This window comes from Carcharodon carcharias, chromosome 17 (assembly GCF_017639515.1).
Source record: "Carcharodon carcharias isolate sCarCar2 chromosome 17, sCarCar2.pri, whole genome shotgun sequence".
NCBI lineage: Eukaryota > Metazoa > Chordata > Chondrichthyes > Lamniformes > Lamnidae > Carcharodon > Carcharodon carcharias.
Genome location: NC_054483.1, coordinates 15,900,199 through 15,925,059, shown reverse-complemented (window position 1 = coordinate 15,925,059; position 24,861 = coordinate 15,900,199). Strand labels below are relative to the sequence as shown.

Sequence of the window (24,861 nt, the reverse complement as noted above, 5' to 3'; positions counted from 1 at the left end):
GCTGCATTTGTTGGAGCAGGTTTTCAGCCTTCTGTTTTGAATGGGTAGCGTGTTGGTGTAGGTCCAAATGGTGACTTTCCAGCCTGTGTCTGCAGTTTGCCCTTGCAGCAAGCTCTTAGTTTTGAGGGCAGCAGATGGATGTCATAGTGAGTTTTCCCCTTGAGGAAGGACGTGAATGAACCAGCTCATACTGCTCCTGTACATCTCCTGACATAAGGGTGTCTGGAGCAAGATGGTTGTGAAATAAGGAAGCAAGGAAGGTAAATTTCCATTTACAAGTTTTTTTTTATAGAAAACAGATCCATTTATCCAGTTTTATTTGGATGTTTTTGGCCACTTTATTTCTGTGCTTTTCCTCAAGTTTAAGTGGTCAGAATTTAGGCACTTGGCCAAATCAGCAAAGCTATTATTAAATGCTTGTTGGTGGATAGTAAATGTTGTGTGACGCTCGTCTGCGGGTTAAGGCTGGTGCAGATGTCGAGTTACAGTTACAATTTTACATTCTGGTGGTGAAGCCAGATAATTGTGTCAGGAGTAGTGGAGTGTTTGCCTGTCATGTATCCTTCATATTTGTGAACTGAGTTATGTATGTTGAAGGATGGACTATGTAAATGTTGTCATCTCTCACTGCAGTGAGATTAACACCTGTACAATGGCTCCTAGTCCTGACTAATGTCCCACTTCCTGACATAAGCTGAAAGGCAAAAATGCTGAACGAATTTGACCATACTGAAGCCAATTCAGAACTGCCAATTTTTGAGGAACTTCAGAACCTACTGAATATGGGACCCAAATCACACAAACCTTTCTGGAGCTCTGTAAATGCTTTGAGCAATGCTGGTTTTGACAAAAAGGACAAATGGCACAACTTCTAGGATGACACCAAAATCACCAACAAAGATCTGACCAGTGATCCGACAGTGGAGACTCCAGGGTTCGCGCTCCCTTGGAAACACTGGTCTACACTCATCAGGATCTGCACTATCCATGCAAGGACATCACACCACCTCCACAAATGGAATTTCAAGGACAGCCCAACGTGTGACTGTGGTCACCCAGATCAGACCGTCCATTATATTGTGAATAAATGTGGCTGACAAAAATTCGCCTCAGGATTCAAAGCAATCCACCTAACAGCACAGTGCTGTGTCTTGGTTATCTAATTTGACTCAGACTTGTAAAGCTACAACATGTCGTACGCAAGAAGGAGATGATTTGTGAACTTGGCATTGAGTTGTTATATGTTCCATGGTCTGTCCTGGGTGACTGTAGACAGTTACTTGAGAGTTTATAATTTTTTGTTTGCGTATCAACTCTCCGCATGGTTTTGCTAATGTGGTTTAGGGTTGTGCATAAGTTTTGCAAAAGGTTAAAGTCTTTTTTGTCATGTCTTTCAAAAATGTTTTCAAAAAAGAGTTCACAAACTTTACTCACTATTCTAAGCTTCATCAAGATTGAAGTAGTGTGAATCAGACATATCTGATTCATACCACTGCCAAACCTATTCCTTGACTATAATATCTGATAGAGCCCGAGTATTAATATGGCACCAGTGTTTCATCAGGTTCATCATCTAAGGCTGCTGCTTTTCAGATGCATGAAAGCAAAATAATGTGTATTATGTTTTAAGACAGTCCCTTCTGTAAAATCACTGAGGGTAGTTAACACTGGGTGTAGAAAGCAGTTTCCCTTGATCACTCTCTGGCACAGCATCAGTCTAAGCATCCCATCTGTCATGGTCCACCACTGTTGCACTACACTGAAAGAAAGCAAATCACTTTGAAAAGTTGGTTGATTCCACACTTGTCTATCCCAGTGAAGTGACATTTCCTACAAAGACTTCTATCCATGCACAGTAGCATGAATGTGTCCCTTCCTTTTTCTTATCTATCTGCTACTCCTCAACATCATTGTACTTCAGTGTTTGGGGTGAGGGTTCATACTTCACATATATGCTGACTCCACCCAACTCTAACTCTGCTGCCACCCTTGACTCATCAAACACCATTCCCCCATGTTTAGTCTTCAAAATCCTTGTCCTCTCTTCCTTGCATTGCCTTGTTCCTGGCTATTGTTGCCACCTCCTTCAGCCTGCCACCCTATATGTGATCTCTACTCTTTCGTCCTTAAAACTCTCCTATCTTCGGTAGAAGAGCCATCATCCTCATTGTCTGGAGCTCTCCACCGAAACACCTTCAGCTCTGTTATCTTTCTCCTTTTCTTGAAAGGCTTCGTCACAACCTGCCCCTTTGAGCTGGCCTTCAATCACTGTACCCAAGTGATTGCCCATTGTCTGGCTATTTTCACTTCTGTGAACTGCTTCGGGAGATTTTATTATGTTATTATGCTGTATAAGTAGATTTGGCCTAACATCTCATCTGACCTCTGACAGTATTACACTAGAAGTAGGATTTGAATGAATAATTTCTGACAGCCGAAAGTGCTATCACTGAGCCGCAACTGACACCTTGTAGTGAATGACCTGGTCACTTCACTGAGTGGGTTAGGTTAACATTACCTCCACTACATCCATTCAACCAACTTTGCTTTTATCTAGTGGCTTGATAGATAAATTGAGAGAGCTCTAATGAGTTATAGTGGTTCAAAATTGAGGCTCACTTTTCTAACCCTTTACTGTTTTGTTTGCAGCACCACTCCTTCAACCTTCCCTCCTTCCTACAAGCTCTGGGCTTTTAAAAACTCAAGCCTGGCCCCATCTGATCATTATCTGTTCATTTATTTGGTTTTCTCTCCTATTCTTCCTGCCTTTGCTCATTGCTCACTTCAGTCATCGCAAGCCTTGGCTTTTTCAGTTGGAAAAGACAAAAGTGATTTAATTGGTTTTTAGGAGCACAGATGTTGATCAGCCCAAACTAAAAGGTGCTGCACTGGCCAACCTCAACTGAAAGGCAAGGCCACAATGGACAGAGCTGTAACGATTAGACCAGGCACCAGTTCATCCTTCCGAAGGCCAAGCAGATTCATAGAGAATGTCAACCAAGATACGCAAACATTGATATCACCCACCCTTGACCATTGGGGAATCTAATGCTGCATGAACCTGGGTAAACAGTAATATCACCTGCGTGTTTCACCCCTACTTAGTGCCTGGCAAACTGCACTCACCACAACACTGAGAATAGAAAGGAAGAGATTTTTGTTGTTGTTGTTCAAGAAACCTGTATTTGCATAGATTCCAGAATCAGGCTTCTTAACTGAATTGTGATTTTTTTTCTCTAATTTTTAAAATTTTAAATATTTAATTTATATTTAATTAATATTTAATCATATTAATCTTTAGTAATTATGTATTTAAAATAATTTTAAATCATTTTAAATTAAATTAATTTTAAATAACAATGTCTCGGCCCAGTAAGGAAGATGTTGGGTCATACCATCAATGATACCAGGTTTCATAGAGAGATGTGTGAGAGAAAAGGTTGGACTGAATCTCTTGGAAGACTAATGTCCATGACACACTCATGCAGCACAGTCTAAATAGAATATGTTTTTCTACAATTTGTATTTTTACAATATGAAGATTTAGTTATAGATGTATTAGGCATAGGTATATAGGTACTGGAGAGAAACCTAAATCAAAATACTTGACTGCAGGTTTCGCAGGCACACCTGGCTACCTCTCTCCCGAAGTACTTCGAAAAGAAGCCTATGGGAAGCCAGTGGATATCTGGGCATGTGGTGAGTACAAGGCATCAACTATGACATAAAAGCAAAATACTGCAGATGCTGGAAATCTAAAATAAAAACAAAAAATGCTGGAAAAGCTCAGCAGAACTTGAGGTTGCTAGAAAAGCTCAGCTGGAAAAAGAGTCACATTGGACTCGAAATGTTAACTGTTTCTCTCTCCACAGATGCTACCAGACCTGCTAAGTTTTTCCACCATTTTCTTTTGTTATTACATAGACTTTGACATTGACTGTCTAAAATTATCCTGTGCTAAAAGTTCGGCATTTGAGGTTAACCACATGGTTAAGATTGAAGTATCTTAACAAGCTTTTCACCAGCTGCCTGGTGGGCATGGAGTATCCATGGATCAGTGAGATTCAGGCTGGTAGGGATTTGATAAGCAGCATGCCAGCCCCCAACCATGATGTTGCAAGTGTGATATCCTGATGATTGCAATTCCCGGGCCTCCTTTATATATGATAAGTGAGCTGCGCCCCCGATTGTGTCGGCAGACTGTTATACATCATTAGGAGTAGGGTGAAAGATTAGCCTTGCCAGCTGCTCACTTGGGGTAAATGCTGATCTCAACCAAGTGACCATTGGGAACAGACAAAATGAAGAGGAAAATATTGGAGAGTGTTTTTTGTGTACCACCTCATTTGTCGCTTGTGGGAAATGTGCCACAGACGTTAATGGGAAAATAGCTGCCAGAGGTAGGCCCTTTCTCAGACTCAGAACGGAGTTAGGTTCCCACTTACAAATCAAACTTTATGCCATTGCCACCGATGGAAATAACCCGAGACCATTAACCCTTGAAATAAACAGTTCCTCTGGTATTCACTTTTCTGTCATGACACTCCCTCAAACTGAATCAGTCTGTTAGTTCTGTGTCAGGAGAGGCAGAATAGCCTTGGGGTGAAAGGAATCATCCAGAGTACTGAGAATGGAAGAATATGAATTTACCCATATCCAATCCTCTTCTCCCTTCTATAACAAATGCTGTCTTCTAGTCATCGCAGGACCATTTTGCACATCACAGTCCTCAACAATAGAAGCTTGACCATTTATCATCTCTACCCCCAGAACTTAAACTGTGGGGAGCACTTAGTAATAAACTGCTCCTCCCAATTTTCTGCCTGTGAAATATTTCACTTAAGTAATGAGGTCTAGTAAAGTTCCTCCAATACAGAAAGCTACAGTGGTGTTAACTCAGGTTTAGAGAATACGGAACACAACCAGTTGTACTTCTATATAAAATTTGACCTCGGTTCCACTCAAATGTGCATTAGATCCCAAGACTCACACTCCATCTAGTAAACCAGCAGCTTGATGGGATATTTGTGTGTAATTGTGACAGAAAGAAAGGACAAGATCGAGATGGGGTCTATTATAGTATTTAGGTTTCAGAAATTATAAATGTACATCTGTTAAAATTGTGAATGTCTGTGGGTTAAATATTCACCTTTGGTTTAAACCTTGTATGAAAAATTCAAAGCTGCTTATCAATTGAAATGCATTTGCCTGTTTGTCCTCTTGTTTTTTTGTAGGAGTTATTCTGTACATCTTGCTTGTTGGCTACCCACCTTTCTGGGATGAAGACCAACACAAGCTCTATCAGCAGATCAAGGCTGGCGCTTATGATGTACGTATATGAAAGTAACTTGATTTGACCAGCTTAATACTAAAATGGAACACCTTAATAATTCCTTTCCATCAATGTTGCCTATTGACTTTTACGCAAGATCCTGACATTGCACTGCGCCACCCAAGAGTATAAGACAGTGGGGTGCCACCCCTTCCCCAAACATGGACCGAAATAGCAGTTTGCAAAATTGAACTGTTTTTTTGTGCTGGATAGATCCAGCTGGCCCATGGATGACTCCAGCCCAACCAGATGGACAATAAATACTGCCTTTCCAGAGATAAGTCCTCTTTATTAAAAGTTCACGTTTCCCACTCTCATAATTCCAGAGATAACACAGATAGACATAGAGGACCTTGGGCTTGGGTTTCCCCCGAGCATGCAGAAGCAAATCAATTGCACTGAGTTAGTTCAACCTGCACATCTTGCTACCACAGAGATCTGATGAGTTTCCCATTACTTTACCAGCTCGGTTCACCAAATACACGTGCTTAAACATTTTCTGGAGCTGAAGTGCGAAGAATGCTGGTCCCCAATGGTGGCTTTACCTTTCCAGCTCCCATCAATGTTTTGTGTTGACCGCTCAATCGTTGAAAATGCTGTGGACTATCTTGCCTGATCAAGTCTGTCACAGAAGGCCAGTTTGTTCACACTGCCAGGCAGGCTGCTAGTGGAGCAAACTAAACCCAAAAGGACATCCTGCTGATCTGTCCTCTCTGACTAGTTGGTCATTTGATAATCGACTAAGTGTGGGTCTGGGTCCGAGTCTTGATTCAGTGGGAACTTACTGGTTGAAAAAAATAAGTTGATGGTGGATCAAGTGTAAGTTGACGAGCAGTATCTCTTTACTTATTAGTTACTGGCAACAACAGCTTTGGTTCCACTTTATCGGGGAATAGAGAAGTCTAAAGCTGCAAACCAGTTTTTACAAATTATTACACAGAAATAAATTGCAGCCCTCTTACATGTCACTAAGCAACGATCTGACAGTTGTCAGTAACTGCACTGGTTGCAAGGGATAAATTGTACCACAAATAATTCATGTCTTTCAAATAGTGAATATACAGATAATAACAAAAGTAAAGCACATTTTATCTTATTTTGTGTGTTTTTTTGGTCATCCAGCTTTTGGTCATCCACAAACATTCACTCCCTCCACCGACGCACAGTAGCAGCAGTGTGTACTATCTACAAGATGCACTGCAGGAATTCACCAAGGCTCCTTTGACAGCACCTTCCACTACCATCTAGACGGATAAGGGCAGCAGATAAATGAGAAAACCATCACCTGGAAGTTCCCCTCCAACTCATTCACCATCTTGACTTGGAAATATATCGCAGTTCCTTCACTGTCGCTGGGTCAAAATCCTGGAACTCCTTCTCTAACAGCACTGTGGGTGTACTTACACCACATGGACTGCAGCAGTTCGAGAAGGCAGCTCACCACCAGCTTCTCAAAGGGAACTAGGGATGGGTAATAAATGCTGGCCCAGCCAGTGAAGCCCACATCCCATGAATGAATAGAAAAAACAAGTGGCCATTCAATGTATTGGAGCAGTATAAATCACCACATGCTGAAGGAGACCATGTTTTATACCATTGGGTTTGATGATGTGATCCCTTTTGTGATAGATGAATTTTCTATGGCATTGGTTAATAAACCACTTGTATCTTCGTAGCACCTTTAACACAATAACAGGCCCAAAGGCACTTCACAGGAAAGCAAAATTTTACATTAGGAGATATTAGGGAAGATGACCAAATGCTTAGGCCAAGAGGTAAATTTAAAGGATGGTCTTAAAGGAAGAAAGAGAGGGGGGAGGTATAGGGAGGGAATTTCTGAGCGTAGGGCCATGGAATCCTATGGATTCCGTACACAAATGGTTGAGCAATTAAAATTAGAGATACTTAAGAGACCCTGACCAAAATGAGTAAAGTGCAAATATCTTTCAGGGTTGTGGGCATGGATGAACTTGCAGAGATAAGGAGAGGTGAGGCCATGGAGGAATTTGAAAACGAGCATTTTGAAATTGGGTGTTGCTTAACTGGGAGCCATTGTAGGTTAGCGAGCAGAGAGGTGATGGGTGAATGGGACTTGGTGCAGTCTTTGAAAATATTTTCTTAACCCATTTATTTTAAACTAGAAATAAAACCATCCGTAGTACTGACCAAAGGAGTGATGACTCCCACTTCCACTTAATATGTGAAAGAAACAAATGTGAGCAGAAATAAGATCTAATGAACTTGTGTGTAAAATATGCACCATTTCTTGCAAGTTTTCTGTTGTCTTTATCTCTGTTTTTCTCTTCCTCCTAGTTTCCTTCCCCCGAGTGGGACACAGTTACTCCAGAGGCCAAGAATCTCATCAACCAGATGCTGACAATTAACCCTGCCAAACGTATTACTGCCACTGAGGCTCTGAAACACCCCTGGGTCTGTGTAAGTGTTCACCTACTCGCATTGCTTAGGAAATGGAAGAGTGGTTTCAGCTTTCATCATTGCCTGGAAACATTTTGTGCATCCAGTTTCAAAATAGTATACCATGGCTAGTCCTACAAATTAGAAGGCAGGAACATCACACCTGGCAATGTATTTACAAAAGAAAGTTGGTTGGACTTAACCGTTTCACTAATGTTATTGAGGTGACTGGTAGATTTTTGTCTGCCTACATCCTCTGCTATTGCTATATTTGATGTGGGTTGTCCACATGCAACTCCTCTCTCCAGGACGGTGATCAAGTGTTCCAGATTGAAAGGACTATGAAGAAGTGAATTACATTCTGATGATGCCCAGTTCTCACTCCAAGAAAGCATTGCATAGCTAGTTAATATAGAAACTGTACTAAGACCACCTGTGTTTTTAATGGGCTGGGGAACAAATGGGGAAATGTGTTCACAGTAATTGAAGCAAGGAATGATATAGAAAAAAATCCTTTTTGAAATTAAATGTTTTGTTCACTTTCAGCAACGATCCACTGTTGCATCTATGATGCACCGCCAAGAGACTGTGGAGTGTTTGAAGAAATTCAATGCCAGGCGAAAACTCAAGGTAAGAAAGACAGTATTACAGTCAGTGCAGCAGAGGCTGTGCCTCGGGCCACTTGGGAATCTTGTATCCTATTTGTGAAATTCTTGGTGCATTGAGTGTCGTGGTCACAGATTTCAAAATGTTCAGATTGTTTTCTTCTCCTTTGTTTCTGAGCTCGAAAAGGAGACTTGCCCTAGTGCACAGATTCCAGACAGATTATTGATCCATTCATCCACTCATGAGATTGCCTCAATGAACCCCTGAAGTCAAATAACCCTCAGTCCCTTTTACTATGAAGAACTTGTCCAGTTCTCTTTTTTGAACTCGGTCATAATTTCTGCCTACCCAACCTCACTATTGGTCTGGTCTGCCTGTTTCTCAATATTTCACTAAAAAAAGATTTCCTGAATTTTCCTTTTCTTGCCTCCTTAATGTGAAACTAAGAGCATTGCTTTTGATGATCTCTGTATGTTTCAAATCTTCAGTATTAAATACTTCTATCAAATCACTCAGATTTTTTGGGAGCAAAACCCCAGAGAAGCTGAACGCTCTCCAGAGCTTGGACCCCTTAGGTCCAGAATATTGTTTTTCAGAAGCTTCTCAATCTGCTACAATTAATTAGTCTTGGACAAAAAAAGCCAATACAGAATGCTGGAAATTCTCAGCATCTGTGGAGAGAGAAACAGAGTTAACATTTCTGGTCAATCTTTCATCATAATAACCTTGCTGATCACATCTGAAATTGTTTTTTGTTTCCCTTTGGGGAGGATCAATATTGAGCATTATACATGAAGAACCATGCTCCTCTTCAGATATTACCATGGGATATTTGACATCCACCTCAAGAGGGCTGACAATGCCTCAGTCGAACAGTTTATTGAAAAAGTGGTGCCTCTGAAAATGCAGCACTTGCACAGTACTGCACAGGGAGTGTTGCTTTAGATTATGTGACAAATTATGTGGAGTTAGACTTGAACCCATGACCTTATGACTCTTAAGGTGAGAGTGCTACCAGTGAGCCAAGACTGACATCACATACTACATGACTACAAATCAAAGTAAAAATAATTTTAGTGATTGAGAGTTCAGATTACAAATAGATATGTGAAGCTGAATTACAAAATCTCAGCACAAAAATCAAACTAAGATTGCTATTTGGGGAAAATCCCAGAAAATTGCACATTAATCAATTTTTGAAGGTTACACATTTTTTATAATTAGACAATACTCAAAAAATATTTTTTGCAAAATACAAACTCATTTGTACATGGCAGACTAAAGAAACACAAGAGATTTTCAGAATACCTTCTTGTACCTGTTAAAGTGTATCATGCACCATCAATTATATACTGTGATGTGATGAAGTTTTGGAAAGACCATTCAATGGGACAATGTCCAGCTTTGGGTGGCCCCAGAAGTTCATATATCACCAAACAATGAATTTGCCCACTGTGTTTCATTTCCTAACTGCTAACTTGCTTTATTTAAAAAGGAATTAACTAGAGTAAAAATAAAATAAATTGCATAGTCTTCGTGGGTGTTAAATGAATAAGTGACTACTGTTAACCAGATTTGATAGCTTCAGTCCATTGTTGCTAATTCCAAATCCAAGTTCGAGTCAGCCCTGGCTAAGAGTGGGTAGCACTCTCACCTCTTGAGTCAGAAAGTCATGAGTTTTAGCATTACTCCAGAGACTTACAGCATGCTAATAGTATGCTGATAGGCTAATAGTACCAGGGAACTGCTGCACTGTTGAGGGTGGGGGCCGCCTTTTAGGCAAGATCTTAAAATGAGGCCCCAACTTCCCCCTAGGTGGACATTATCCTGTGGCACTATTTGAAGAAGAGTATGGATGTTCTTCTCAGTGTCTCGACAAGATTTATTCATCGAATAACACTACTCAAACTAATGATCTGGTCATTTATCATCTGTTTGTGAGAGTCTGTGTGTGCAAATTGGATGGTTCATTTCCTACACGGAAACAGGCCACATTTGAAAATTATTTAATTGGCTTTGGGCCAAATTGAGGTTATGAAAATTGCTTGAATCAGATTGTGATGTGATATTTTAAATTGTTTCCGTTGGCTGACATTTTCCTTCTCTCCCATCCAGGGTGCCATCCTCACTACTATGTTAGCAACACGGAACTTCTCAGGTTGGTTTAATAGAAACCCTTTGTTTTCAAAACAGCCAATTCCTTCATTAATCCCACAGCCGTTTGACCAATTCCTTCCATTAAATTTATAACTGTGGTTTTGATGTGAAGCTTCATTGCAAAACCAAGAGCAGAAATACTTGTGATAGGAGCTTGGGTCATTTGTAGCCGAGATAACCTCAAGCAATTGCTTTTTACATGAGACAAAAATAGTTGCCCCAGCATAACCCAATGGGGCATATTTTCACAGCATAAAAGCTGGTGCAATACACAGTTAAAATGGAAGCTAAAGCTTGTAGTAGTCAACATTTTAAACAGAGGTCCCAAGGTGCCTGGGAAACTGGATGTTAAGCAGGGGAAGGAGAACTGAGGAGTTGGTGACCGAAAGATAGGCCAGAATTTCACACTCCCCCACCAGTGGGTTTTAGCGTAAGGAGGGGGTGGCATGAAGTTGAATGAACGAGGTTCCCTACGGGTTCCCACCTGTCCCGACCACACAGTGATTTTATGCTGGGGCGGGCAAGCCCTCAGGATGGGAAGCCTGCCCTTTGCCAATTGAGGCCCTTAAGTGGCCAATTATTGGCTACTTAAGTGCCATTCCCCACCTAGCCTCAATTTTAGGCTGGCAGGAGGACTGACTTCGTGTGAGAGAAACCTGGAAATCAACAGACTTAGATCTTGGGCACTAGTGAGGTTGCCTCCATCAGAAGCCCCTTTCTGAAGGCGGACTCCCCCACCCCAAACAACTCCCAACTCCCTTAAGATGCAGTGGCCTGTGGGCCCTGACTCTCCCCACCCCCCTCTTCCTCCCACCCGATCCCAGCCTTGATTTCTGCCTTTGGGCCTTCCCTACCCTCTCCGCCTGGGACCCCTTGAACTTAGCTTGGTCTCCGGTGCTGGGACTTAGTCTCGCATGTCTTCATGCACTTGCTATTCAGTCCACTGCAGCTTTTGTCGTTGCAGGGCCTAGAGAGCTGCCAGTCAGTCAGATTGGTCAGCAGCTAAGGCAAGACTTGCTCCCAAGAGAGGAACACAGGTCTTTCTTACAGCCACTTGACGTTCATTCAAGTGTGAAATGGCTGCAGGGCACTCGGAGTTGGCGGAGAATCTTCGGATGGTGTGAAGTGACACCCTGCCACCTGAAAAATTCAGCCCATGGATTTGGAGGAATTTAGGAGCTGGTCTAAGCCATTGGCCCATCAGCCTGTGATTATGGCTGATTTGTGACCTAACTCCCTGTACCCCACATATATGCCACATCCCTTAATACTTGTAGTTAACAGAAATCTTTCAATCTCAGATTTAAAATTAATACGACCTGACATTAACTGTCATTTGCGGAACAAATTACCAAACTACTACAGTCCTTTGCTTGTTGGTAACTTCTTCTGAAAGGCCTGGCTCTAACATATTGATTCTGCCCCCATTTATAGACTTCCCAAATAGTTTCTCTTTGGCTACCCTCTCGGTTCCCCTTAACGTCTGGAAGATTTGGGCCTTTTCTATTCTTGCTAAATTCCAACACGTACAGCCATAGTTTGTTATCTCTTCTCGTAATCTCACCTTTGCAGTCCAAGTATCATTCTGTTAAATTTCTGTGAGGGGAGAGAGAGAGAGATTTAAGGAAAGAATCCCAGAGAATTGGTTGCAGGCAGCTTAACAGTCTACAGATTCTGTACAAATGGTTTGTTAAAAGGAGGTGCCCTTGTGACCAAAGTCTGAGAAATAGGCAGTTTGACAAGGGATATTAGGCTGGGGTAGGTATGGAGCTAGAGAGAGACATGGGAATAGGCGGATCTAGAACCAAATCATTGATATTTAACACGTGTTGACACTTGGAGAAAGTGTTATATCCTACCAGTTTCCAGCTGCAATACAGTTTGTACACATTTTTCTCAGTATCTCCGCATTTTCAGCCTCACTTTTCACCTTTTACGAAGTCTATATTTTTGCATGATATACACATCATTTTAGACAGTCTCATATCTCAGCACGTCATAAATCATGCGCCCAATAATTCTTTTGTTTTCAAATTCCTTACAACAAATTTGTACATTTTGACCGTATGACCTGCGGAGCTGAACATTTTTTCAACCTTCGCATAAAAGAAAGTTATTGGATTTTTCCTTGGCTGTTTTCCACTTGTTGATTCCTTGTCGTCTCATTATGTGAGTGTTGATACATCACTGCACCAAGGATTGGTGTGCCAGACTTTATAACTTGAAAGAAAATGTGCAAGTATTTGAAGTCTATCAGAACAGAAGTGTAAGCATTCCACGATATTCCCAAGTGCAATTGTTCACCACCTTCCTTTTATGATTTACAGAAATATGTTTCAACTAAGCATGAGGTTGTCAGACAGTGCAACATAAAGAGCAGACATTAGACCTATTCAGAGTAAGGTAGCATTCGGTTCATCTTGTTCCTATAGCTTGAGTTAGGCTTACCTCCTTCCCTATATTTATACACAGCTGTTCACTGTCAAAGCAACATATGTCACAAGTCATAGACAGACCTTTCTAACTCCAACTCCTTTTTCTCCCTTATGATGAGACTTATTAAGGGACACTATGTTTACTCCAAAGCATCCTGTGTTCTCCCTGTAAATATCTAATTATGAAAATACTACTGGCAAGGCTAGCATTTATTACCCATCCCTAACTGCCCTGATTAATCATATCTAGTCAATATCTGTTCTAGCCAGTGCTCCCTTTGATAAAAAATCACCTGGAGAGGAACTTATGATCCATCTTTGTCAGTTCCTGCTGGTTTATCCTTCACTTTCGGTTACTCTATTTCATTATTGACTCTTCACTCTGCAGTGTGTTCAGCACAGTTGCACAACAGCCGAGGTGCGTAGCCAAGACTCCCCCTCTCATCCCTTCCAATTCAGGGTGGAGAGGGAACTCTACAGCCAAACCGCTCTCCTGTGTTCTGAAACATCCCATTGTTGCTCGTGAAGCTTGTATCAATAGCAACCCTGAATCACATCAGACTGTGTGCTTCCCTATTCAGCAGTCAGAGTTAAAAGATGCAGAAACATTTTTTTATATTAATTCCCAGCATGTGGGTTTCACTGGCCAGGCCAGCGTTTGTTGCACATCGCGACATGGCCTTGAGAGGATGGTTTTCTGTCTGTTGGAACCTCTGCAGTGGTGAAGGTATTCCTACTGTGCCCATTGCAGTCTTGGTATAACTGAGTGGCTTGCTAGGCTATTTGAGAGGATAGTTAAGAATCAGTCACGTTGCTGTAGGTCTGGAGTCCAGACCAGATGCAGATGGCAATTTTTTTTGATGAAGATCATTACTCAACCAGATGAATTTTTATGACAGGTAGTTACATGGTCACCATTACTGAAACTAGCTTTTTATTCCAGATTTATTTAATGACCTGAAGTAACAAAAGGCTTTGAACGCGTCTCCAGATCGTTAGTCTGGGCCATAGATTATATGTCTAGTAACGTAACCAACTGTGCTACCATTCCCTGAAGCCCAGGTTCACACTCTCCACCAGCCAGAAAAGCAGGGAAGAAAAGTCTTTCCAATGTGAATGATAGCACTTGCTGGTCAAGCAATTTGGAATCTCCATTTAGTTAATGGAGCAAAGGTTTTCCTGCTACTGATGTACTGGTGGGTTTCAATGGATTGATGACTGTCTTTGTGCAACTTGTGAGTGAGAATGGGATGTACTCCTGGTTGACTGGGCTTATATGGATAGTGTTGGACAAGGGAAGAAGGCAAAGAAGGGAAGTGAACAAACTTCAGTGATGTACTAGAAAAGCAGGAAATACCACAGCTTTCAGGCAGGATAGAATTGCAGACATTGGCTTGTAAAGTTGGTAAAATTTGATCTACTTTCAGAGTTAATGAGATGTTCGCTGAAACTGGAGGATGTCTCCACATTGACTGTTACTCTTCAATTCATAAGGCTCTACATCACATTTACCCTGATTGACTGAACTTTTAGAAGGAAAGTACAATTCCTGATTATCTGTTGCAACTTATCCCATAATAATCTGTCCATAATGCTGTGGTTCCCAGTTTAGCTGTGGATTTGTATCAATGATCAACAGAGCTTGAGAGTTACACTGACAGCACGTCTCAAAATTGAACCTCAGAAAATGAGAATAAAGCCCCTGTCTAATACTGTGACATTGCAAAGCAGCAGATACTGGGGATCTCTCATGGCTGCCTGGCTTGTTGGATTTGGACGGTTGATATAAAAACCAGTCAAACTCTGTGGCCATGGTATGAGAAATCCTTTGAACCACTGTAATTAATTTGGAGCCTGAACCAGTTATACATGAGTATCGTTCCAGATGCAGTGGTCAAAGATATTGCCAAATTTTTACGCAAGAAGAGTTGAACTGACTGCAGACATGCATCAGGATTCTAGAGGCGTTCATAGAGATATGTGGCACAGTATGCTGCCTCAAATGAATTTAATGTGTGGTTAAGCAGTGCTGAGTGTGTTTTGCTGATGTTGCTTGCTTTCTTTTTATTCCCACCAACAGTGGGCAGACAGACCACTGCGCCAGCTACAATGACAGCTGCCGCCAGCGCGACTGTTGGTCTCGTTGAACAAGGTAGACGTGTGCGGGCGGACACTGCAGGTGGAGGGCATGCTCAGAACTAATGCTCTGCTTTCATACCTTGTGAACGTACCCTACCTCGTGTATTTGTTGTCTGGATATTTCAATCCCATTTTAACTGGCTGGGCAGCAAGGAGAAGCTTTGGGTGATTTTTTCTTTCTTAACATGAGGACCACCAGAAATCAGATCGGGAACTTCCATTAATGGCATTTCAACTAAACAGCCACCAGTTTGAATTAAGATAATTTGTGAATGAGACAATCCTTGGGATCAGCTTCTGAGCTGCTTGGCGAAAGCATATTTTAGCCTAAGCATGAATGTATGGCCAATGCAGTTCTTGTGAGTGGCTCAAGTTGATCCCAGTGAACTACTACTCCATTCCAAGGCACTACCAGAAAGTTAGAATTCAGAAGACCAGCAAGTTTTTTGCTGGTTCAACAGATCATCTGTGCCAATTCATTGAGTTCACGTCTTGACAGACAAGTCTAAAAATGAGCCATTGAAATGGTTGCCTATAGTGTGGTACAGGCTAGATTGTAATGTCCAATTGCTGCAGTCAGTTTGGTTTACCTGTTTTTGCCCTTTAAGCGTCTGTCTTGTTTGGTGCAGTCTATTCGTATGCCCCTGTCTTGCACAACTGTGCAATGTTTTATGTACACTGTTGTTGGCACTATTTCTGTTGCCTGAGACAAGTCAAGTGTAGGTTTTAAACATTGCAAATTGAGTTTGGTTTCCTCAATTTATTTGTGCATTTGCAGCCCAATAATCTCAAAGGTTTAACAAGAGTGTTGGGCATTGGCATGTCTTTATGTGTGGCCCCTGGGGAGCTAACCTCCACTAAATTTCTCAAAGAGCAATGCTATGTTCTTCAGGTGAGAGAAGGACTTGCTATAGAATATCCGGATGTAACTGGTGTTAAACTTCGAGTTTGGAATGCTGCCTGTCCAACTCGTGCATGGATACATAATGAGCATGTAGTGGATATCCAGTGAAAAGAACACTCTGAAACTCTTTCATTCCCCCTTGACTCAATGAATGAGTGCACTATGTAATGTGCCATTATCGTATAAATCAGAAAGCTCGTATCCTTCCACACATCCTTCCCTTGCTTGAAACCTTTAACTGCACCAAATAATCTAATCTGAGCTGGAACAGTGATGAAGGTGTTGACGCTGACTTGTTAATCCTGAGGTGACAGGTGAATGGCCAGCCTGGATCCCTGAACCTGATTGACCCAGTGATCCCAACTGGCTCTTTCAGTGTAGTGTTAGGCTTGGGCATTACGCCCCTCGAGGTGAAATGGCCTGCAGACACTCCATCTCAGGTTTAGATGGTACTTGTGAATATGAAAGTCTGTCCTGAGGGAGAAAAGGCAGACAATTTTTGGTGAGGTGGCATTGACAGTATTTGCACACCTTGAGGGCCATAATGTAGTATCAGTATGGCGTGAGGATAATTTTCTATTGGGAACTGTAGTCAAATCCTGAACTGAAATAACCAACTTTTACAGGATATCAAGAGTTACCAAATCTGACCTCTCAAATTTGGCTAGCCATGAGATTCGTGCAGTTGAATGCTCAAGAGCTTGAAACTCAGAATATACTTGAATATTAATTCAGTGTAAGATCCAAGAATTTTGTAAACCTGTTTTAAGCAGTACAATCTTGGGCAATATCAACAGTGGGCAGCAAAAGCAGCTTGATATCAGAATTCCCAATTGTTGCCGGGTCTTTGGAGAAAAATATGAAAATTAAACAGACCTCATTATCCTAAGCAAGTTAAAGTAACAATTGCAATTGGCTTGTCTGGGTTTCAACTCTTGGTTTTAAAGCCACTGAAGCAGCTGTACTGGTGAAACATCTACCCAAAACTATCTTGACCTCCTTGCAGAGTAAGATGGTGAGGTGGGGGAGGGAGAGTAACTTTGAGGAAAGGGAGGAATAAGTGTATATGGTATAAGTAGAGACAAGTTTGCCCCTCACTGACTTTGTGATCTTGTTGCTTCATGTCAGTGGCTGTACTTGCACTTTTGAAAAGTGAATGCTGCATGCAGAAAGAAAAAGCCGTGTGCATGCGAAAATGGGGCTTGCTTGCTCTGTTTCGTTGTGTGTTACGAGGTTATTTCTCCCTATCGCAGCGTTCTTGTGGAATTGGGATGGTTGCATGTGTGATGTTAAGATAATACAAAAGACCTCTTTACAGGGTCACATGCTGGAGGGCAATTAAGCATGAGACCTCTGTGAAATGGTTGAACTAGAGTGGCTGAAATGGAGACAGCACGCTGCTTGAAATTAAGATTGGTGCTTTGGTTGAGGGTGCTATCTTGTACAAGTTTCCATGAAAACAATCTAAGTTCACTAAGAATTCACTCTTCACCATTTCCAGTCAGGGCATCAAGTGACCTCTGTCCTCGTTGTGTTGGCAGGCCACAAGAGCACTCAGTATTGACTATCAATGAGTTTTCTAACTTTTCCATGTTGGAGAAACTATTGGTCTTCCATTAATATATCCCCTCCACCAAACACCTCCCTGAGGTCAGCATCTTACAGCCCCCTCAACAATCCAATTGGGATACCCTCCTCCATCCCTCGGGAATGCAACAGGGAAACTCTTCCCCATCCCTCAACAATCTAAATGGGATTTCCTCCTCCATCTCTCAATCCAAATCTCTTCTCCCTGCCCTGACCTTCAACAAACCAAATGATATTGGTGTCTCTGACCTACATTGATCCAACAAAGATCAAGATCTCCAGTCTCCCATCATAACCACCTCCCAAAACAATCCACAGGGCAATTGTAAAAAGAGCTGATGTAATGTTTCAACTGCATTGAAAGTCATGCTGCAGGCAGATGGTCGTAACCATGGAACATGGATACCTGAGACCCACTGGACGCTGAAGAACTGTTGAAAATTGCTGCATGTAGGAGGAAATCACAGCCACCAGCCTGTAGACATGCAGTGGGACAGCACATTTGGTCCTCTTGATGGCACTCCCTGCCCTCTGCTCCCCTCGTCAGCACACTGTTTCAATGTTGGAGTTAGAGACTATTTTACTTGTTAATTCTTCCCTATTTAAAGCTTCCCTTAACAAAAATGTCATGACACAAGTAAATTGATTTAACCTGACATCACTCTTCTAACTACAAAGACGACTTCTGACCCCTGTTTGAAGGGACATGAGAATGCTTTTCTTTGTCCTTACACAAACTCTAGACTTTGTAGCATGGTTATGATGCAATTTGTTTGACTTGGTCTTGGACACTGCTTTTCAGAGCTATATTCGGAGACATCTCCACTGAGGAGATGTCTGCTCAGAGGAATCGTTCTCTCCAAGAGCTGCCAAGGGTTGTAAGTTTTACTTAATCTGAGCATGACCAGGGAGCAATCGTAAATAGGATTGATGTAATATTTCAACTGCGTTGAAAGTCACATACAGGCAGATAGGCATAACTATAGGAACGTGGAGACCTGAGACCCATTGAACCACGAGGAACTGTTGAAAACTGGCCGCTATTTGATTTAATTTCTTGTCTTTCTCTTTTGAATCTTCTGTCTCCTTGATCCACCTCTACTTATTGCAAGGTAAGGATGGCTCTGATCAGCGCTTCATTGCCATTCCAACAAGCTCCGTACTTACTCTGCTAATATTGATTTGTTTTTGATCTAACCTTTCTCATTTTTTTTCTTTTGCTGTTCTCACCTCAGTTTAGACACATTAATGCCTTAACAGATGTGTACATTGGGCGCAAAACATTATTTAAGATCCTTTGTTGAATTTAGTTGCAAGTATTAAGCTTTCTAATAATACTTTTTTCTTCTTGGGGAAGGAGACCTACCTGATGCAGACATTGAAACTGTCTTTTAATTTGGGTTTGCAACGGTTTGAAAATGTCATGGGGACACTTGGAAACTTCTAACTGTCCACCATTATGATTGAACTTGTATATGTCAATGCATGGAGCTCACATTGGGACTGGGACTTAAAGCTTAATTTGTTTTAACACAGTGAGATCAAACCTAGTTTTGTGGCAACTCAAGTAACACCATAAGCTAGCGCCAGAGTTCACATCTGGTTTGAAGAAAAGCTGAAGACTGAAAATTTGGAGTTCTGAATTTCCTCAAAGCTTACGTCATTAATTAATTTCCCAGTTAGCGAGAACTGTACCAAATTGGGCATTCATGTCGTATCATTTTCTTTAAAGGCTTATGTGCTGTGTTGGGTTTAGCACGGTTGACCTTTCACTTAGATTGTGGAGACTACTGGACACATTCTTCCTAGCTGTCTGAATAGCTGCTACCTCCTCAGAATCCTTATATTTTTCAGCAGCACTGGGCTAAGGCTTTTTGGGAATGGCTGTGATTAGGCCAATTTCTGTGCTTTTGGAACAGTGATCTCTGGGACCAATTTTGGGGGGAGTGCTCAAGATTGCAGTTGATGTTAAGATCACACAAGCAAGTAGCAGCTGTGGAACACAAACCCTGAAAAAAAAATCCCAGCTGGGATTTCCAAACAGTTTTTTCATCTGTATAAAAACAAAAAAACTGCGGATGCTGGAAATCCAAAACAAAAACAGAATTACCTGGAAAAACTCAGCAGGTCTGGCAGCATCGGCGGAGAAGAAAAGAGTTGACGTTTCGAGTCCTCGTGACCCTTCGACAGAACTTGAGTTCGAGTCCAAGAAAGAGTTGAAATATAAGCTGGTTTAAGGTGTGTGGGTGGGGGGCGTAGAGATAGAGAGACAGAGAGGTGGAGGAGGGGGGGTGTGGTTGTAGGGACAAACAAGCAGTGATAGAAGCAGATCATCAAAAGATGTCAACGACAATAGTACAATAGAACACATAGGTGTTAAAGTTGGTGATATTATCTAAACGAATGTGCTAATTAAGAATGGATGGTAGGGCACTCAAGGTATAGCTCTAGTGGGGGGGGCGGGGTTTATATAATGGAAATAGGTGGGAAAAGGAAAATCTTTATAATTTATTGGAAAAAAAAAAGGGGGTCTCCTCTACATTGGAGAGACCAAATGTAAACTGGGCGACCGCTTTGCAGAACACCTGCAGTCTGTCCGCAAGAATGACCCAAACCTCCCTGTCGCTTGCCATTTTAACACTCCACCTTGCTCTCTTGCCCACACGTCTGTCCTTGGCTTGCTGCATTGTTCCAGTGAAGCCCAACGCAGACTGGAGGAACAACACCTCATCTTCCGACTAGGGACTTTACAGCCTTCCGGACTGAATATTGAATTCAATAACTTTAGGTCGTGAGCTCCCTCCCCCATCCCCACCCCCTTTCAGTTTCCCCCTTCCCTTTTTTTTCCAATAAATTATAAAGATTTTCCTGTTCCCACCTATTTCCATTATAAAAAAAACCCCCACTAGAGCTATACCTTGAGTGCCCTACCATCCATTCTTAATTAGCACATTCGTTTAGATAATATCACCAACTTTAACTTTAACACCTATGTGTTCTATTGTACTATTGTCGTTGACATCTTTTGATGATCTGCTTCTATCACTGCTTGTTTGTCCCTACAACCACACCCCCCCTCCACCTCTCTGTCTCTCTATCTCTCCGCCCCCCACACACACACACCTTAAACCAGCTTATATTTCAACTCTTTCTTGGACTCGAACTCAAGTTCTGTCGAAGGGTCATGAGGACTCGAAACGTCAACTCTTTTCTTTTTCATCTGTACTTTTTTATGAGGCAGTGAACAATTCCACAAACTGCAATTAGCAAAAATGACCAGTTCAACCATATTTTTTAAATTAATTTTCTAAATGTGAGCAAAGCCGGTATTTGTTGCCTATCCTTAATTGTCTTTAAGAAGGTGGGGGTGAGTTACCTTCCTGAAGGACTGTAGTCAATGTGGTCAAGATGCTCATACAGTGCCATTGGATTGGGAGTGCTAGAATTTTGACCAAACGATGATGAAGGAAAGTCAAATACACGTCCATGTAAGGATATGTGTGATTTGGAGGGGAACCTGGAGATGATGGTTTCCTATAAACCTGCTGCCCTTTATCCTTCTTGATAGTGGCAGTTTTGGATTTGGGAATATCCAAATTGAGTGCTAGACAATTTCACCCAGGGATAACCACAAGAAAAGAACATATCTGTTCTTCCTGACTCCCCAAAGCCTGTCCACAATCATCAAGGCATAAGTCAGGAGTGTGATGGAATACTCCCTTCTTCCCTGGAGAGTGCTGCTCCAACAACATTCAAGAAGCTTGACACCATCCAAGACAAACCAGCCCACTTGATTGGCCCCCTTCCATGAACATTCACTCCCTCCACCACCGATGCACAGTGGCAGCAGTGTGTACCATCTACAAGATGTACTGCAGAGATACACCAAGGATTCTTAGACAGCACCTTCCAACCCCACGACTGCTACCATCTAGAAGGACAAGGGCAGCAGACACGTGGGAACACCACCATCTGGAAGTTCCCCTCTAAACCACTCACCATCCTGACTTGGAAATATATCACCGTTCCTTCACTGTCGCTGAGTCAAAATCCTGGAACTCCCTCCCAAACAGCACTGTGGATGTACCTACACAACAGAGACTGCAGCAGTTCAAGAAGGCACTCAGCGCCATCTTCTCGAGGGCAACTAGGGATGGGCAATATATGCTGGCCTAATCAGCGAAGCCTATGTCCCAGGAATGAATTAATAAAAACTATTGGTCAGAAGATTTTGAATGCACTGTGCATATATACACCCATAGAATGTCAAAAGGGTTCAAATAGACCCAACTGACTTTGCTAAAAACGTGAGCAAAGCAATCCATATTCATTATCTTTCCACTGCAAGGTGATTATTTATAGGGTTTTTACACAAGATTTTAGAAAAAGAATGTTGGGTTAGTTGAACTGCAGTTTTAATGTCACTGGGTTCTTCACCTCACATCTGCAGCAGTAAAACTCTAGTTTGAAGTTGTTTTAAGAGCTTCTTTGGTGTAATCCCACAAGGGTAGTTCTTTGAACTGTGCACTATGCAGCCATTCTTTTGAAGTTCAACAATGAAGCTGACAGCATCTCAGTGAGGTCACTACAAAGCAGACAGGCCCAGTTACCAGTGTGTCGGAGCTTTAATTCAAGGCATGTTACTCTACCAAAATGTTCTGAATGAATCCTTTTCAGGCTGGACAGTCCACATTAGGAAGACTAATGAAACAAAAGAGCCTTGACCCTGAATTTAAAACTGTGGCTGATCTGGCCGACTAATCTTGGAGCAAGATTTTCAGTGCAAAGACTATGGCTTGCTCCAGAAAAAATCTGCTGCATCTTAAGCAAAATAGCTGAATAAATTGTCCTTGGAAGGTTATTGAATGTAGTATGGATAATAAATTCATCAATGAATTGTTAAACTTAAACATGCAGTAATAGTGAACTGCTCCCAGTCAGTCATTTGCAAGCTTACAGGACAAGAACACAGATATTTAATGAAGAGATACCTTACAAAAAGCCAGCCTTGGTATGAGGTGGTTGAATGGGTACAGTATCTTTGGAAGCTTGTTTAGCATTAGCTCTTTTTACTTAGTGACAGATTAGTCACCCATGTGTACACATTAAATTAATTACACACCTGTCAGGTGTTTGCATTGTGCCACCAAAGACATAGACATAGTTTACAGGTAAGTGTGCAAAGGTTTGCAAAGGAATGGGTTAGAAACTCTTGGGTATTATAGAGATTACATTAATGCATTTTCTCATGGCACGCTTATGATGCATCTAATCCAAATTTTTTTTCCATCATTGGTATCACAGTTGAAAAATCAAACTGTTATACAACATTTGGGATTACATTGAACAACCTCTTGTTTAAATATGGTACATTGATGTTAACATGGGGGGGGAGAAATGATGGAGTCTGACCATGCGGGTGAAATAAGTATTGTGACCCCTTTAACCATCTTCCCCTTAAACAGTGAGCTTGTGGGTTAGTCACACTCACGATGTGTAACATGAATTCTCCCTGAGCCAGTTCTTTTGAGAGTGCAGTAGGAAATTCTCTCGATGGACAGCTGAGCCCGTTTGTAGATGGACATGCAGAGTTTAAGGTGATGTGTGCGCAGCCATATTTGGGCAAGTATTGGATCTGTGCATGCCACAGAAAAAACAAGTGAGTCAAAGACCCAGTTCGCCTACGAACGTCATTGAGCATCTGGTGTACCCTAGCTGGTTTACTTGTCCTTTAACAATGTGTTATGTTTGCAGTGGTTAGAGCACAAGTGGAAACAGATAAATTATAGCCTGTTAGGACAGTCATGGTTTTAGTCTGCAAGTTGAGATACAAATGTAATTTTCTTTTCTTTTCCCTTTTCAAAATACAGCAGCCAAAAGTTTATTAAACAAGAAGGCCGATGGAGTCAAGGTAGGTTTCCAGCTCAACTTCCATCTTTTCTTCTTTTCACAGTTGATCGATCCTTATTTGCTTTTATTTTTATATTTTTAGTTTGCATTTTCTGGCTTCTGTTAGTGCCTGCTATCACAGTTGAACAATACAAAAAGGATCTTTAAGAACAAAAAGCAAGGAATTGTGCATGATATTCAAAAGTACTAAATGAACTGCAAATTGGTAGTACAGCTACAAAATGGGCGACCGCAGTGATTCAACATGTAGATATATCGAATGTCCTTGGGTAAGGCACTTAGCTGCATCTAACCCAAGGAAAACTGCATGGGGGAGCTTCAAACCAAAGATTCTGACTTGACACAATCTTAGGCATTTATTTGGCAGAGATGATTTTTTTCTTTACTTCCCCCACCCACCTCACCGCCTTGCAACATGTTCTTCCATCCCCACTTCCTTCAGCCACACAAGCAATGTCATGCATCCAGCACTGAGGTGATGCATACAGTGTGATTAATATCCAAGCATATTTCAGCAATGATCAATGGTGCAATGTTATGCATGGCTACAGTCACAATACAAACCAGTTCCACACATGGTGCCAAGCTACATCGTGGGAGTTCAAAACAGTGAGGAGCCAATTGAGGTCAGCGTTGAAGATTTTCGTTCCACGACAGCAGCTCTTTATAAGACAGTTTGTAGGCTTTTCAATTGATTTCCTCTGAAGAATGATGCAAACCTTATTGCAAAGGCCAAAGTAGCCTTGCCTTCAAGTAGGGTGCAGAGGCAGTGAGTTATGCTCCGCTTTGTTTTTAAATTTCACTTGTGTCGTTATCCCTCAGCTGGGAGAGCAGCTTGGGGTTTAGATGCACCCCTCAGCGGAAGTCAGTGGGCGTTAGAAAAGGGGGCTAACATGGTGAGATAAACCTCACTGATATTTTCTCCTTCCCTGACACTTCGAAATGCTCAGCCAAGACCAGCAAGTGATGTGGGAAAGGATATTCAGAAGGGTAGCTGAGTCTTGATAACAGGAAACGCATAAGTTTGAACCTGAGTCTTTGCTATGAAGCCAGATGCTCTTGTCTCTGCCAACTGAAGCACCTGCTCAGTCAAGCACATGTTGAAGGTTACCACTAAGTAATTATATTGTACAACCAGCAGAGACTGGTTGTATCATCTGTCTGTATCATGGATAACTGGGCAATTTAACTAAATTAATAATTCTATATCCTGATGATATGGCTGAGAAGTTTTTTTAGTACTGTTTGAATGAAAATTTACACTCAAACAGGAAATGCTTCAGCTTTTTGATATGTGACATTCTTTCCATGTGACAAAACAAGTTATGTTTTACAGTTTTTCCAGTTGACTGGGTCTTGGGTCAAGAGTATGCAAT

At 41.7% G+C, this 24,861-nt stretch overlaps 1 protein-coding gene across 50 annotated transcripts in view; it reads left to right on the top strand.

Moving 5' to 3' along the window:
• The window catches only part of LOC121289984 (calcium/calmodulin-dependent protein kinase type II subunit beta), a 256,532-nt gene that overhangs the window by 159,207 nt on the left and 72,464 nt on the right, over positions 1–24,861 (top strand). For 15 of the 50 annotated variants that reach the window (XM_041210060.1, XM_041210070.1, XM_041210050.1 and 12 more), the window contains exons 8-13: positions 3,616–3,699; positions 5,235–5,329; positions 7,646–7,768; positions 8,294–8,377; positions 10,469–10,511; positions 23,446–23,486. In XM_041210060.1, the coding sequence (XP_041065994.1) occupies positions 3,616–3,699; positions 5,235–5,329; positions 7,646–7,768; positions 8,294–8,377; positions 10,469–10,511; positions 23,446–23,486 (470 nt within the window). Of the gene's footprint in view, positions 1–3,615; positions 3,700–5,234; positions 5,330–7,645; positions 7,769–8,293; positions 8,378–10,468; positions 10,512–15,025; positions 15,125–23,445; positions 23,487–24,861 lie in introns of all 50 variants that reach the window. The other 35 variants (XM_041210030.1, XM_041210078.1, XM_041210029.1 and 32 more) reach the window with 4 other exon arrangements.